The sequence below is a fragment of the Dermacentor andersoni genome, chromosome 6, assembly GCF_023375885.2.
Source record: "Dermacentor andersoni chromosome 6, qqDerAnde1_hic_scaffold, whole genome shotgun sequence".
In the NCBI taxonomy this organism is placed as follows: Eukaryota; Metazoa; Arthropoda; class Arachnida; order Ixodida; family Ixodidae; genus Dermacentor; species Dermacentor andersoni.
In genome coordinates, this window is record NC_092819.1 from 19104119 (window position 1) to 19120763 (window position 16645).

The 16645-nt window shown below is 47.1% G+C and overlaps 1 protein-coding gene across 5 annotated transcripts in view; it reads right to left on the reverse strand.

Moving 5' to 3' along the window:
- The window catches only part of LOC126521309 (solute carrier family 12 member 8), a 53280-nt gene that overhangs the window by 14799 nt on the left and 21836 nt on the right, over positions 1 to 16645 (reverse strand). For 3 of the 5 annotated variants that reach the window (XM_050169972.2, XM_055065903.2, XM_050169971.3), the window contains exons 2-9: positions 11502 to 11693; positions 9989 to 10129; positions 8836 to 9027; positions 4782 to 4902; positions 2651 to 2764; positions 1177 to 1378; positions 627 to 714; positions 424 to 570 (exon numbers count right to left, since the gene is read on the reverse strand). In XM_050169972.2, the coding sequence (XP_050025929.1) occupies positions 424 to 570; positions 627 to 714; positions 1177 to 1378; positions 2651 to 2764; positions 4782 to 4902; positions 8836 to 9027; positions 9989 to 10129; positions 11502 to 11651 (1155 nt within the window). In that variant the 5' untranslated portion in view covers positions 11652 to 11693. Of the gene's footprint in view, positions 1 to 423; positions 571 to 626; positions 715 to 1176; positions 1379 to 2650; positions 2765 to 4781; positions 4903 to 8835; positions 9028 to 9988; positions 10130 to 11501; positions 11694 to 12622; positions 12717 to 16645 lie in introns of those variants that run through there. The other 2 variants (XM_055065904.1, XM_055065905.2) reach the window with 2 other exon arrangements.

The following is a 16645-nucleotide window of genomic DNA, read 5'->3' on the forward strand; positions in this document are numbered from 1 at the left end:
TTCGTTGTGCCGGCTGGCGGACGTTCGAATTCGTTCTTGTAACTGCACAACTTGGTAGAACTTGTCGATAGCTCCGTTGTTATTATTCCCAAGGCACACCAAGCGTGTCTCCGAAACCGCGACACGAGATACTGTGCCGCTGTTGTGTTGTGGACTGATTAATTCGGCTGGCAAGTGTATACTTAAGCTTGCATTAAATACTTTACCAAGTCTGCATTTCGCTCTAGTCGAAAAGCAGTTGTCGCATCCAGAAAACGGAGCTGTGACTTCGTGTGCTCACCGGTACGCCGCCCTAAACGATTACACGCCGCGGCAGGTGCCGATGACTTGTGAGGTTACCAGCGAGAAGACATCCAATTAAACATGGTTATCCGCGTGGTTATAGTGTGTGCAGATACCTAGTCAGACAAGATAAATTCTTACTCCGATGCTTAGCTGCTTGCTGAACGGGAGGATTCCGTCGTTCGCCATGTTCTGCAGAATGCGAGGCGTCAGGTACAGAGCCCCTAGGCACGCTGACATGGAAGAGATGTACAGGCCGGACAGCACCATGACGCCGATAGCGGACGCCTGCGGTGCATTTCGTTCACATGTTTCCTTTGTGTTGTTTCGTAATTATTGCTTGCCTTTTCGGCGATGAGGTAATCCGTGGTGAGAGCCCAGCGCTGACACGTGCTTCCCAGACCGAGGACAAATACCAGATACAGGAACAAACTGCACAAACGTTCATCGAACACGCACATGTGTGTGTTATTTTGTACAATAGGCATTCATTGCGACAAGCGTATATACAGTCAATGTCAAAAATATATGGACCATGCGATGCAGCATTCCAATACTTTGACAACGCATCACCAGGTGGTGAGGACGAGCGGCCTTCACTGAAGCAATATAGGTCATGCAATGAAACCTGCGGCAAGGAGCCACGGTTATACGCACTGCGTCCTGCGTACTTCTTACGACGGCTGCATACGTGACCCGGTGCGGCTTTAACTCGAGACGGGCCGCACATACCGCCGGGATTGAGAGCACTGTAATATATCTCGTATAATAATTATAAGTTAGCGATATGACGGCAAGAGGTAAAAGTTCGTAAATCGGCAAGCGGCCTAAGATTCCGTCGCGTGCTGTCGGGCCTGGCGCCCGCGGGTCGAAGTCGACCAGCGTCACACGTACCACGTTCCGACGGCGGCCATCGTGCCTGCGGGCACGTCCTGCACGGGGTTCCTGAGGTCGTCGCTCATGTTGATGCCGGCGAAGACGCCCGTCATGGCCGGAAAGAAGACGCCGAACACTGTGAACCAGTTCTGGCCGTCGCCGTACCGAGGGAAGCTGTTGTTCTTAAGGGTCGCCAGATTGTAGCCCGTCACACCGTGCTCTGCGGCGTAGGCATGCGCAGCCATAAATTATGCACTCTGCAGAAGAGGGGGGGGGGGGGGTCTTTTTTACGTGAGGACATTTGTTTCTGTCTTCCGGTTCAACTTGAGACATAAGGGTGGTGGGTGCTTACGTAGGTAAGGAGATGGATGAGCAATTATAAGGTCATGCGCATCATTTAATTGCACGTGTTTTGTTGCTTCGTGTCTTAAAACAACCGAATTGTCGTTACCCACGTGACGAAGGAGACAGGCATTACAAACAGCACCCGAAGACGGGACGACAGGAAGGTACACAGTCACACCTGGTGCCACGTATGACGCTCCTGTCTGATGACGACTTAACTAGATCATTACCTTGTTCTTGTTTGTCGTTTGAAAAAAGAAAAGCACTTGTGTCGTCGGCCTGGTTTCATTTTAGTGTCTGGATGCGCGACGCAGCACACGGTATATGCCACCTTATCCACGTTCGCGTTATCTGCTTTGTTGCTCAGCTTGGTCACCGAACACACAAACAAAACGCGAAAATTAACCGGATATATTGGAATTTTATTTCGCGTCCGTTCTTCCTCGCCGATATTCGAGCACAGATATTTCGACTAATCGTCTTATGCATAATACTAACCGAACAGCGTAGATAATCATTTGAAAATATGGCTTACATAAGCAGGGTTGTTCTGTGCCTCTAAACAGCATAGATAGGCGCATTAGATGTATCGGAGGATGCATGAGAAGCGTCGTGTCCTCTTGCCCAAATACGCGTAGCGGCTAACTCCTTACGCGCGCGCACATGCACACACGAAACAATTTCCTATTCGGAGCTTTCTTTCCGCTCAGATGCCCTCGTTGCAACAATCTTGAAGCAACGCTCTGCGGAAATCACGGAAAATAAGACGGGCTGGTTTTCACATGAGCATTATATCAGGGTATTTTTATATACCGAACTATACCTATGTCGGGCTGCTTTTCGATTCAGTTCGTCCGCTCTCGGCTCTATATTGTCTTGTTCACGCTTCATTTAGCCACGGTAGCGAATGAAGCAGCGTATACAAATACACACAACGGCAGAGATATATGGGCCGCGTCTTCGACAGTGTCTGCGCGCGGAGGATTTGCGAACTTCCCTGTGAGAGAGGTTCTCAAATCTTTTAATTTCGCGTTCTGTTTATGACTGCCGCGCGCGTATTTCTCTCTCCTGTGCGGGGGACACTGAAGAATTTCGCGCTGTTTTTCGTCTGCAAGAATATCGAGTCCTCTCGCAGTTCCGGAGGCACCTGAGTCGTAGCTCACGAACGTCCCCACGGCGAAGTCCAGCGCGGCCATGAGCAAAATGATGAGCAGGGCGAACTGGAGGCGAACGACCCACTTGACGCCCGCGACGTTGATCCCTGGAAGAAAAAGTACAGTCTATATACTTAAAAGCGCGCTAGCACAGCATATTGTAAATGCCCTTCCACCCACTCTGTATACGTAAATGATACTCGATGTTACTTCTATGGGTGATTGGATTCGCGCAAATATATATATATATATATATATATATATATATATATATATATATATATATATATATATATATATATATTGATAAAGCCGCCATAGTGGAGTAAGAGAGGAAGAAGGTCATTTATTTTGGGCAGAACAGAGAGGTTATCCTGAGCTAACAGCCCTCTAGCATGCTAGTTTGAGGGAAGGACAAGAGGGGTATTAGGAGGCTTGATGATCAGGATAGACAGCTATAGGTTAGGGCTACATGGAACCGAAGGGCTAGACGCTTTAGTAATAGTAATATATGAAGCCAAAGAAAACATTTCGCAAATTGACTGGCTTCTTGTTTACTTTTTTTTATGCGTAGAAGTAATTATGGACTGCACAGACTTCATATTCTTCATAAAGAAGTAAACTGAAAGCGGAAGAAAAGGCAGTCTGCCGACTATGGGAGCCGAACCCTCGACGTCCTGTATATGACGCGTGCGGCACTCTGCCACTTCAGCTATGGCTGCGCTACGGACAAGCTGCGTGTCTGTAAACAAGGGGGCGTGGCGACGTATAGTGCTGACCGAGGGAGCAGACGAATATACTCTGACAACTCTACTTGTCATTCGCTATTCGTGTGTTTGGCTGTCTTCGGCAAGCATGTAGATTTTAGAAAGTTGCCTTCCAAGGATGAACCTTTGGCTTTCGGGGAAAACGATAATCTGGGTTGCTTGTATTGTGAAATTAATGTCAGCGCTCTTGCATCACTGTGACGTCACGCTCTGTATTTTCAATGTAACGAGCGCATTTAAGTGCAGAACTCGATGTCCCCATGTGGCCACGCCTCTGCCGTCACATTCGGCGCAGGGAATAGGGGCCACATGATCAAATTATAGGTCACTTGTCAAAGATTACGCTTATAAGGCAAACGGCGAAGACATATCGTCTGTTCTGCCTGTATGATGCATTGCCGTGCCCATCTCATAGACAAGCTAGGCGAACGTTCCGCTTAATTGTATATGTAGCTTAGCCTGTTTGGCATAAACTCAAAAATTATAATTCTTCAATGTTAACCGTTTTCTTATTGAAGCATCAACTGCACGAAAAGTTGTAAGAGTATAACGAGTCACTGAATTTGAATTGAATTTAATTCTGGGGTTTTACGTGCCAGAACCACGATTTGATTGTGGGGCACGCCGTAGTGAGGGACTCCGAATTAATTTTGACCACCAGGGGATCTTTAACGGGCCCCCAATGCACGGGATACGGGCGTTTTTGCATTTCGCCCACATTAAATCCCGGCCGCCGCGGCCGGGGATTTGATCCCACGACCTCATGCTTAGCAGCGCAACCGCTAAGCCACCGTGGGTACAATCTATAACCAGTCTCGTCGCGAAGAGTGTTTATATAGGGACATCAAAGAAAAACACTAAATCACTTCTGACTGGCGAAGTATTCTTTAAAAAATCAACCTTCATTCCTTCGGTGGAAAAAATGTTCATTACTACTAGTGTGGAAATACTAAAAGCTAACCTTGGTCAACTCTTCATCCTTGAAGTTCGCGCAACCGCAGCGCCGGTATACGTCGTCGTGACTTCGCAAATTTCAACCTTTCTTTTTATTGTTTGGATCGTTATATATGGCGCGTTAAAGCTTCTCAATACCTCCTTGGATATTTTGTTCATTTAGAAATCAGCGTATTCCTTGTTTCTCGGTACACGAATAACTGCGCAAGAGGTGTCGTTGTCAATATCCTTGACGTCACAGACTGCCTTGTGTGGGAACTTCGAAGGAGCGTCCCCACCCGTTTTTCGTTATTGCGCGCTTTGCGTAGCGAGAGTGGCCTTTCTGGTGTTCTACAGAAACGCGACGAACGCGCAGCTCGACTCATTCCTATAGATGTACATACAGAGAGAGCCGGTCACGTACCGAGCAGCAGGAGGACGAGCGCCGAGGCGATTCCCCGCTGCAGCCACGGGTCTTCCTCCATCTTCAGCAGCTGGCCCATGGACTCGGCGAAGCCCATCACGTGCAGGGCGCTGCTCACCGCCTGCGCCCACGCGGTGCAGCACGGGTCCGCGTGCGTCTACTCACTCGAGGGTCACGATGAACGAGCGACCGCGGGGTTAAGTACGTTGCTACTATATGCACAGTGATTCGAGCTGACAGCTTTGAAAGAACACTTTGCGTTTACCCCTGTTCTTTTTGGTATCTATGTTGTCGTTGCTGAAATTTCTCGAGAGCTTACTATATTTTGGTCCTTAATCACTCAGTAAAACTGTCAATAGGTTTGTTTGCCTGATTTCTCCGCGAAGAGGACGAGTTGCTCCCGAGAGGTTGATTCTGCCGCTGAGAACGAGGTGGCAGGTTCAATTTCTGGCTACGGCGTCCCAGTAAGTGCGGAATGCAGGAACGCTCAGCGCTTTAGGTGCGCCACAAAGAACGCCGTGATGTGAGAAGTAATTCGCGGAGCTTCCCACTGGTATCTCTCAAAACTCCTCTCTCGCTTCAGAACGTTAACCCATCCACTCACTCAACCGGTCAGTCAATAGCTCAGCCAATCGTGCAGATCTAACGCACATGTTGGAACCTACCTGAAGCGAAGCTTTAGTGCGCAGCAGTTGGGAGTAAATGCCTTATATATAGAACTAACGGCGACGCGCACAGTTGTCTCTAGAAGCAAAGAAAGCTTCGCTTTGGCAAATTACATAAATCGGAGGCGTCGACTGTTTCGCTCCCTGTCAGCACCTGATAGTGCGGAGAAACAACTAGGCAAACAACGATGGCAAGTGTACTACAGGACAATTAACGAGGAGTAAAAAAAAAAAATTCACTCTTGCCAACGAAAATGGATTGAAACCAAACCAGCGCTAAAGTGCTAAATCTTCTTTCAATGTTGTTAGAATAAAAACACAGGTCACTGTAAATGATGTCCTTGTTGTCTGCATAATACACAGGGCAGAGCAATATACGAATTTATTGTTACGTCCAGGGATCGAGCGTTCACCACGATCTCTCCGTGTGACGATTATAACTGTCAGACGAAATGCGCGCAGCCATCTACTCTATAATGCGCTCTAACTTCATGAATTCTTTCGTTAATTATTATTATTATTATTATTATTATTATTATTATTATTATTATTATTATTATTATTATTATTATTATTATTATTATTATTATTATTATTAGTTCATGCGCGGCGGGCGGTCCAAGCCAGAGGGTTCCTGGAATAAGGTACCCTCCCACCTCGTGTGATAAGTCACTGTTTCAATAAAGGTTCATTCATTCATTCATTCATTCATTCATTCATTCATGAAAAAGATACATCGCGCTTGTTCCCTGCTGCTAAACTTTGCAACTTTTCTGGTTTGATGTATTATGATCGGCTTATCGTGTTAAAGCTGGATGGAGAGGGAATTTCGTGATCAAACTGTAGGCCTGCCTATATCCACGTTGATGTTTGTTTCATCAAGCTGAAATATTGCAGCCTGTTTATGGCGTAGTTACTAGCAGTCCGCCGAGTTTAGTTACACCCAAAACCTGTTGAATATCTTAATGTGCAAATTTATTAACTTCTTTACTTATAAGTAAAGAAGTTAATAAATAAGGTAAAATTACAGGGTCTCTCAAGATCTCTCTTAAGAGGTGAACGGCGAAAGCCTACTCTTCGTTCTCTTATCATTCGCCTCATTAGTAAGCATCTTAGTCATTTTTAATCAACTGTGGTCGTTACAATTCGCCGTCAGACATATTGGTCATTAGTAATCGTTATAGTCATTACAAGTCATTTCAGTCATTATAAGTCATTACTGCTCACTACTAAGCATTTTAGTCATTTCTAATCAATTGTAGCCGTTACAAGCCGTCGTTAGACATATTTGTCATTTCGTAGTCATTAGTAGGCACTACAAGTCATTTTAGTCATTACTACTCATTACTAGACATTTCTAGCCATTTATAATCAATTGTAGTTATTGCAAGCCGTCCTTAGACATATTGGTCATTTCGGAGTCATTGGTAGTCATTATTAGTCATTACTAGTCATTATTAACCTCTACCAATCTATATAATAACGTTATCATTCACTGACTGTGACTATCAATCATTTTTCATTCTTTAATCTGTCTTTAATCTGTCTTCATATGGCGTGATGACGCTTCGGCGGACACTCCGGCAGTCAGGTCTGCTGACACCAACTTCACCATGAGCCTAGAAAGGCTTTCGCCTTAAAAAAAAAAAAAGGAAAATAAGAAAAAAGAACACGCCTAGTATGACTACAGCACCTATTAAATACATGATTACAGCTACGTTCGTTACCTCAAAAATATTTTTAGGTTCTTGTGGCTCAAATTTTCTGCTTTATTCGTAGACAAATATGTAAGTGCACCGCGCGTGCATACTTAGAACGATACATAGTTGTGCATGGTTTAGTAGATACAACCGATATTTTCAAGAAACTGAAAAAGAAGTGCGTTAGTGAGAAATTGCACTAATAGTGTACTCCACCTTCGCCCTTATCCGTTTTTATTTATATATCATCGTCCGAAGTTGTTGCTCTTCCACGCGCAATTTTGCATTGAGTCATGCGCACAGAAATAAATATCCTGTCTCTCAAATTGCGTAACGAAGTTTAGTGCGCGATTGCTTTTGTATTCATTTCTTTTCTACATTGTCGACCAAACACCGTTGTCGTCCCGGCGTTTTCACACCGATTCAGTGCGGCGCTACAAAACACACTTTGTGCGACACAAATGTCTGACAGGACCTTTCTTTATTTGCGTTTCCATTGTTGTAAACTGGAACAGCACCGTGCAAGGCAGCCTCCATTGTGGAGATTCTAACGAATCTTTTCGAACGCCTGCACGAATTCAAGTTTTAGCACTGCCGTGTTTCCCTATCTGCATGTCGTACGTTATTGCGGTTAGGGTGGCTACAGAATATAGTGCGGTAATCTATCTGCGCTTCGCCTGCTCCGCTTTGTCGGGCTGAACTATTTACCGTATATGGTCGCCGGTGCTTTTCCGTACGGCTGAAACTCTCCATAGAACTATTTTAACAACCTTAGCTTAATCGAGGCATCATGTTTAATTCAGTTGTGCCATACAATTTGCTTAGCTGTCCTCTGAACGCGACAAACAGCTACGCAGACACTGTCCTGACACCCTAAGGAGCGGCCGCGCAAAATGGCGGGTGTATAGGTTCTGTCGGCCCACTTCCTTTAGACCACTTCCAGTGTCTGTCCAAACTCGTGACCTTGTGGAAAGATTCGTGAACAGCCGCGTCGTTTTCTGACACCGAAATATCACATTTAGTTTTTTTTTTTCTTTTGCCCTGCACTTCTATTCAGTTGTGCGAAAATTTCAATTTATAAATGTCAATGACTCGCAAAATAAAATTTTGTTATACAGGTGGTGCAATCGCTGGCCCTATTAAGCTTGTGCCAACGTATCAAAACAGGCCAACGTTCTCTCCTCGACGTTCAAACAAAGGGAGGGAATGAAGAAGAGAACGAAATAAGAGGCTGTTAACCGGAAATACGCCTCCCGGTTGGCTATCCTACGCCGGGGTAGGGAGCGAAAAGAGACAGAAAAGAAAGTAGGAAATAAGAAGGTAGACACGAAATCGCGCATATGAGAATTCACGAGGAAAGTATAAGTTCGCGCTTGCTAGTGTGGTACGACTAATTTTAATTGAAACTTTTGACAATAAGCGCAATAAATAAATAAAATAAAATGCTGAGGGTACAGAAGAGAGAAACACAGCGCTTGTTTTTTTTTTTTTTTTCTGTGCCCGCCACTTTTCTTGCCTTATTTGTTTCTTTCCTTTCTTTCTTTTTTACATTCATCTTTCAATATAGAATTTACCGTGCTGTCACGGACGATTGCCTCTAGCGCGGTTGACTTCAGGAAGTGCAGCAGTGCTCTACGTATCTTTCTGCGTGCATACTTCGCTGTGGAGGTCTAGATTCACACGGTATACCTGTCCGAAGCAGTAGATGAGTGCTGCGGCCCCGCCCACGCGCACGCCCAGAATGTGCGACAGGAGCACGTGCAGTCCGCCGGACTCGAGGTGGCACCGCTCGCAGACGCCGATGCCGGCCAGCACGGCCAAGGTGCACACGCCCACCGTGGCCAGCACCATGAGCAGGGCGTGCTCCACGCCCGCGTTGCCCTGCGCGCGCGCGGGACGGAACAGCGAATGATGATGCAGGCACTGCAAGCAGGATTGGCCTCGTGGATTGGAATCAACGAGCGGACAGCCCTCGCAAAGTGAATGGGAAAGTTGTTTCTTGGACCTCTGGCCTGCCTGTTCGAGTATGTGGAATGCAGCGATAATGATTCAGAAGTCTGCAGGGAAAGGAATGGGCGGGGCGGGGCGGGGTTATCCCCCTCTCGAGATGGTAGCTAGAATAAATTGCCACTGCATTTTGACGACATATCAGCGCAGCAAAACAGGATGAAACAAAAACAAGCGGTTTTCTTGTTTTACGGTGATCCCGACGGACTCCGAAATACTGAATTATCATAGAGGAACGAGGGTCAAATACTCTTTGCCCCATAACATGCTTAATCAATAAGAGGCAGTTTGCTGGCGGAAGCTGCAAACAGGAACCTTCCCAAATCTACAAATACTAAGCAAAATGTTCCCAAACCAATACACGGACATATGCCCATGGTGTGGCGCAAAACCTACCCTTTATCATATCACGTGGGAAGCAGCAAAAACAAAACATTACACAATATTGAGAATCAGAGTGCGGAGCAGTGCGAGAGTGTGCTCTCCAGCTGCAACCCATGCCTTCAACGGGGGTTGGTACACCATGTCCGACGAGCAGCCACGCTCAGTGGTGCCCTGGAATAGGGGCGCCAACCCTGCAAGACGGGAGTCACCATCGACAAGAAGAAGCTGGAAGTACTCGGTCTGACCTCTGAATTACTCTGTACATTAGAGCAATAAAGTGTATCCTATCCTATCCTATCCTATCCTATCCTATCCTATCCACCTCTCCCCACTTCCGGCTCAACTGGTGTGACGTAGTGTGCCCGGGCCGCGTGGTAAAGGGTGGCTCACGCAGTACACAGTTGTAAAAGCGGCTTCGCATAGTGAAAGTCGGCAAGGGGTCGCAACGCACCACTATCCATCCGGAGCGCAGAAAGACGATGACGCCGAACAGGTGGATCATGCATGTGGTGAAGACGCCGTCCCAGGTGCCGAACAGCACGGGCTCCGAGACGAAGAAGTTGGCCGACCACCAGGGCTTGGCCTTGGCGCTCTGCGACGGACACGACCAGCCACCGTCAATCGGTGTCTGACTACACCGTGTCGCGGGTGTTATTCCGAAGGCAGACGCACACATATATAAAGGCAGGCACAAGGAAGGAGAAATGCGCTTTTGAAAATGGTCTAGCTTTTCCGTTACAGTGCTAGTACAAGTGGTGGTATTGCAGTTGAACAGGATAACTACGGCGCTGCAGTTTTTATTTTATTTTTAATATCAGTTTGTTAAGACGTGTCTCGCTGTTTGTATATGACAGTGGTTTTACGCACATGCGCTACGTGCCTTAATTTAATGTCTGTGGTAATCAATACCCAGACATGGTGCAACCTATTGCTTCATAAGTTCGTTTGACTCCACCATGCTGTACTAAATGTTATCGGGAGTGATATCGATGTCGACCTTGGAGCAGCGCAGCTGCACAGTCAGATAAGCAAACAGTCATCGAGAGCGCAGACTTTTAGTTCAGTGAAAATGGCGTTCTGCTGCTGAGCGTCAACGCGCGAGTCGCAACGGTTGCACTCGGGTGAGGGCGCCATGCAAGAGCGCTCCTGCACGTAGCTTTCGGTGAACATTGAACACTCCCATTGTAGGCGGGTGGCGACGCCCACCCTCAAGTTCCAAGGGCGTCTGCTCGGGTCTAGTCAATTGTTTATCAATAAAAATGACTACATTGCATACTAAAGGCCGCCAATGGCTCAACTTCGCATGTTATAGATAACCTTTCATGCGTAAAAACGGCTCACAATCCGAAAAAAAAATGCCTTGAAGTTAATGACGCCACAATGACGTGCCGACACAGATGTGACTGCGCCGCTAAGCATAAGGACGCGGAATCAAATCCCGGCCATGGCGGCCGCACATCGATGGGGGCCGAATGCAAAAACACCCGTGTACTTAGATTTAGGTGCACCTTAAAGAACGCTAAGTGATAAAAATTATTACGGAGTCCCCCACTACTGGCCGTCACCTAGGAGGGGCCTTCGGCCCTCCCCACCAACTCGCAGGGCACGCAATAAAGTTATCTCCTCCTCCTCCTCCTCCTCCTCCTCCTCCTCCTCCTCCTCCACTACGGCGTGCCTCATAATCAAATCGTGGTTTTGGTACGTAAAACCCCGTAATTTAATTTAATTGTATGACGCCGATGTGACACTCAAAAAGTCGAGAACGGGAAGTTTGACCTTCTTTTTCTCCAATGATAACCAACCTTATTCTTCCCTTCTTCCCACAGGCGAATGGAAGTATAGAGTTCTTGACATAAGAATTTGCGAGTGCAAACTGATTGGGGCGGCGGTCTTTTTTATTTTATTACTTTTTTTAAACCGCCTTCTTAAACCACTAGGGTGAGCTTGGCGCACTGTTCACTCACGAGGTCTTGGTGGAAGAGCTCGTCCCCGCCCGGGTTTCCGGAGGCTCGGCCGCTGTGTCCTGTCGACTCGTCGAAGGCCCCGCCGTCGGCGCCATCGCTGCGCAGCCCGAAGCGGGCCCAGTCGATGTCGCGGCCGCGCTTCACGGTCATGGTGCTGCTGCCGCCGCCGCTGCTGTCGCTGTTGCGTAAGATCTGGACGGAGAAGAAAAAAAATCACAGGACAAAACGTATATAAACGTCTGGTTTGAACGGTAAACAGATACATGCATACAGGGTTCATAAATACACGAAAAATTACGCTTCTCGAGCAATCTGTGAACTAGTTAAGCAAACTGTGGCCCCAAAACTTTCAGCGGTGTGTGGTTGAGTTTTGCGTGAAATTAATGCCATCCTTGCGATTACGCTCTCAGCTGGCTGCATAAAGACCTACGTGATTTGAGTTCATACGGAGCAGTATGCTAATAATACAACGAAAGCAGTTGCCAAGAATGATCTATCGACGCAGTCTGCATCGCAACTCCGTTGCGTTACGTAACAAACTGCTGGAATGGAAGAATGATTCCATTTCGCGCAACGTACGCGACCTGAATCTGTGAAAGAGTATAAAGACAGTCTGTCTATGTTGCATATCTCTACTATTTTTCACGTAGCTTATATGGCGCAAACCAGAATACCGTATTGCAACCTGGACACAAGCTTGCCTAAGAACGAGTTTTTATGGTCAGAGGAAATTGTGTTTTTAGCGGTAGCGTTTGAACCATGCGACAGTCCTGCAGCCTGAGAGCCTCTGCTGACGAGCAGGACGTGACAGCTAGGCGGGTGCGTTGGTCCCCGCTACTCGTGATACACGCTTTGCCGTTGAATTTCACTGCTACCATTTATCGAGGATAATGCCATATACGCCAGGCTAGCCTAAGTAGCCGTCAAAATGCAGAGCGATGACGTGCGATATGGCCTAGCGCGACCTATTGCTCACCGCAGCGACCGCCTGAATATCTCTATACGACCCTGTGCGAGGTGTGAGCCTCCCACAAACAACCGAGCACCTGTCCCGAGACGAAACCACTAAAAGAAAGAAAGCAAGAAAGAAAGCAAGCAAGAAAGAAAGAAAGTGAGTTCACCGGGCTTCACCGGTATCCACAACAGCACACTACCGAAAAGTAGGCGGATGCTCCACAACTATAGGCCACGGCCTGCCAAGCTTGGTTCTGCCATGCATGCCAAGTGTTCTCGGTCACGCACTTTACGTAATTGTTCTAACGCGCCGTCCAGCGTCTATAAAAAGAATGGATTTAGAGAAGTAACTTGCCCACACAAAGGCTTTTATAGTGGGGATGCCAGTATTGGATGTGCCTGCTACACGCGCGCGGGCGAATCCCAGATGGCGTCGGCGTTCCCATAGGCTGCAGAAACATACGCAGGGCCTGAAAAACGCAGCACTCGAGATGGCTTCTGCCCTCCGAACACTCTTTATATTCTGTGCGTGCGTTATTGGCCATCGACACGAGAAATAATTTTAAGACGGGGAAACTGCTGGGCCACTCGCAAATGTCAGGCAGTAGGGTACATTGGGCGAGCAAGTGAGAGTGGGTGAAGAAGAGGACAAAACGTGTGAGAATCTTATCGCACACCAGTTTCGGCGCTCACGTGTCCTTTTTCTCTCCAACTAAACAGCTCATACGCTCTATATAGTATATGGAGATTGAGGAGTATCCACAGCGACGTGCAGTTGCAAGTCAGAGGCTCTGCCCTGACTTGCACCCTGCACCTCGACCCCTGATTTACGCCATTATGCGGTTATACCGTGTTCACACTTGGCCACGAAAGCGAGGGAAGACGCAAAAGCGCGCACAATTTTCGTGTCGTGCAGGGCCCGTCTCGTTGATATTTGATGGTGCTTCTTCCGCCAGCATGCGCTGTCTTATAATGTTTCCTAGTTGTGACGTCTGTCACTACCTCTCCGTTTCCATAGGGGCACATATATCGACCCGCCGACCCCGCAGATAGCCTTTTTTGTGCGCGTCACTTAGCTTGTTTGCTCGAGGGCGCTTTTCCGTCTGAACAGCAATGTTAGAATACACGAATAGGTGCGTACATGGTACACAGACCGAGCGCGAACAAACACGCACTCGTGCAGTCGCAAACAAATGAAACACGATATTGCGAGACAGATTCGAGTACGCGTATACATTTCAACGCGGCGGAGGAGGTAGGGAAGGACACGCGATTCCCGGTATATACCAAGAACGGTTGCAGAATCTATTTCAAGACGCGCTCTTGCAATATCGCGCTTCGTCCATTATACCTGTCCATTCAAAGCACGGATAACCAAAATACGGAAGATATCTTATAGCCATAGTGTAACCATTTGTTACCATAGTGATGGCATGGACATGCTGGACGCGATTTCCAATCAGCTGGACGGATGTTTATGTTCGAGCGCTGGTTCTGCCTCGCGTTCCGAATGGCTGCGACCAAGCGGAAAACCGAGCACACTTCCTGCTTTTCTCTCAGATTTTGCGGAGCAGATTTCCGCCCGCTTTCGACGCTGCGTTCGCTTTCGTCTTCAAGTGGGAACAGACCCTTTGTCCGATTGAATAGTTGTGAGGCGATTCTTTCCGCGCATTTACAAACGTTCCTCAACTAGATGATGATTTCTATGCTATCCCGTTCGAAACGGGGCGGCAAAAATAGTCACCTAGAATGCTTGAGCTAACCATGGCCATTATGCTATACATATTACAATCTAGTATTTTGACTATCTCTATTTGATCGTTTCGTTCTTCATTAAAACATCTACGTATCTCTATATTGTGGAGTTACCTATGCATGTGACGACTCCGGCTCTATCAACTGACGGCTGTGCGTTAACTTGATCATTTGAAATGGCGCGCAGGTCAGGCTACTGATCCAGTGCAGTTTTGCATTCTCTCTGTTCCCTCACTCATTCCTGTTGGCTCACTCGTCTTGTGCTTATTCCGTCCGCCATATCCGCATTGCAGGAAGCTTCAGCATTCGGTAGCCAACGTTTACTGACGCATGGAAGCATTTAATTTCTGGAGAATAAATGTTTTTCCCCGCTCACTTTTTGTTTTCGCTGCAGCCTTCTTTGAAGAGGCTGACATCCGGCTGTGTCATCAGCTGAGTTTATTTTTGCCTTCTCGTTGTTTGACGATGTTTACAGAGTCGACGGCATTCAAATTCAAAGCGTCTCTGCAGGTCGCCGTTGGCGAAACGGCGTATGTTGCGTGTTGGGCGTCCATACAGAAGAGGCCGTCAAATGAGCTATAAAGATAGCGGATAACTTCATTCGTGCAGAATAAAAACGGAAACGGCTTTTTCTTTTTTTCGTGGCATCAGAACAGCTGTTTCGCTCATATGACGCGATGCGTCAAGACTGTACTCGGCTGTCTGCGGCAGCTTTGGCTTTTCGTTCATTTCCACCTGCCTACAGCAATGTGAGCAGCATAACGATGTAAAAATGAGAGCTGAATTTGTTTTTTTTCGTTTTCCATAAATCTTAAAGCTGATCTCTCTCTTTTAATTTTTTTCTTTAATAGTACACTAACCACCGCTCACCGGGCCCAACTCTGGCGTGCACTTGTCAACCACTTTTTACAATATCTACGTCACCGTCAGGACATATTCAAATCAAGGGTGCACATGTGACTAGAGCCCACCCCACACCGCCGAACTCATAGATGTACTCTTTCTTGCACCTGCGGCAATTAAGTTGCCACGAGCGGGATTTATCCAACCGCTTGCCAGAAAGCGATCGAATGCAGGCTGATTCAACGCATATGGCTTGGCTTCAACAAGATATGGCTCTTGTTCTTGCACCAGAAAAATATACAAATTATCATCATCGAGATGGGGCTGAAAGCCTCCTTTCGAATTAAGAAACGAGACAATACTGACCTTAACGCACAAGCGTTTTGCCCTTACAATATCATTTTATATTTCACGCCTATGTGTTACTAAATTTATACATAACATCTTACTGGCTTGATGGGTCCATATTCGGTGTGGATAGTCTGTTCGTCAAGCAAATAACGGGTCCAATCTTCGGTCTGTTGTTCTGTGTGATGGCAATGCTAAGGCGTCATTATGACGTATACCCAAATATTTATAACAGTTTGTAGCTTTTTCTTTTTTCTTCTTGCCTCACGGACCTCTTGGTCTTTTCTCGGGCAATTTAATGCCAAACGTGTGACGGCACCAACGTTTCCGTTGACATAAACTTCACTGTCACATTTGTTATTTAAGGTTCCGTAATCAACTCTAGGTGTCTTGGTAAGATATATCAGTCGTGCCGTTGCTTGCTAACTTATTCTGATTCGGAAACTGATTAGTAATCATTCTTTTTTTTTAATGCGCATACTGCCAACTCACTCATCCCCTCTCACTTTCTCAAAACGAACGAAACTACTATACGTGCATGACTGCGGCTGACTTCTGAACTTGTAGTCGATCTCCTATTTGTTTCGCACTGCTCGAAACCTCTGGAGGTGGAAGCGAACCCTCGTCTTTACTCTCCAAACCTCTCTATAATCCAAGAGTTCCACGGGCGCGACTCCCCGCAGCCAGGGGACAACGACGCCCATGCCCTTGGTGGCTTCGTTTGTTTTGTCAGAGAGTGTAAAAGCTAACCTCGGTGCTGAACACAGTTTATTGATGCGAAAGAATCAAAGGGCCTATTGAGCGACGAAGTTGTGCGTGGTTGCGCTATCGCAAACACCAGAGACCAGCGGAGCTGGGGGAAGGCCAGTAAAGTAGTGCCAAATCGCACGCTTAGTCTAACTTTTGCTGGGCCTCCCCCGGCTCCGCTGGTCTCTGCTGTTTGCGACAACCACGCATAATTTTTTTTTTTTTCCATTGCGAGAAAGAGGACCGCCGAAGCGAGCGTGCGGGTTTTTATCGGAAGGAAATGACGTCACACCACCTATGTCCCCATCGCGCCGCTCATCCTCCCTCCCTAGGCTCCGCCCAACCTTGCTGCGTCGCTATGCTGCGCGATGCTATTTTCATACTCCGCTTTCACTCTCTCAGCTCTTTTCCCCAGGTCAGCGAAGCTGCGGACGTCAAGAGAAACCCAGCGAAGCTCTAACAGCTCCAATGTCCCCGCCTGTCGTGTGGACAAGCGA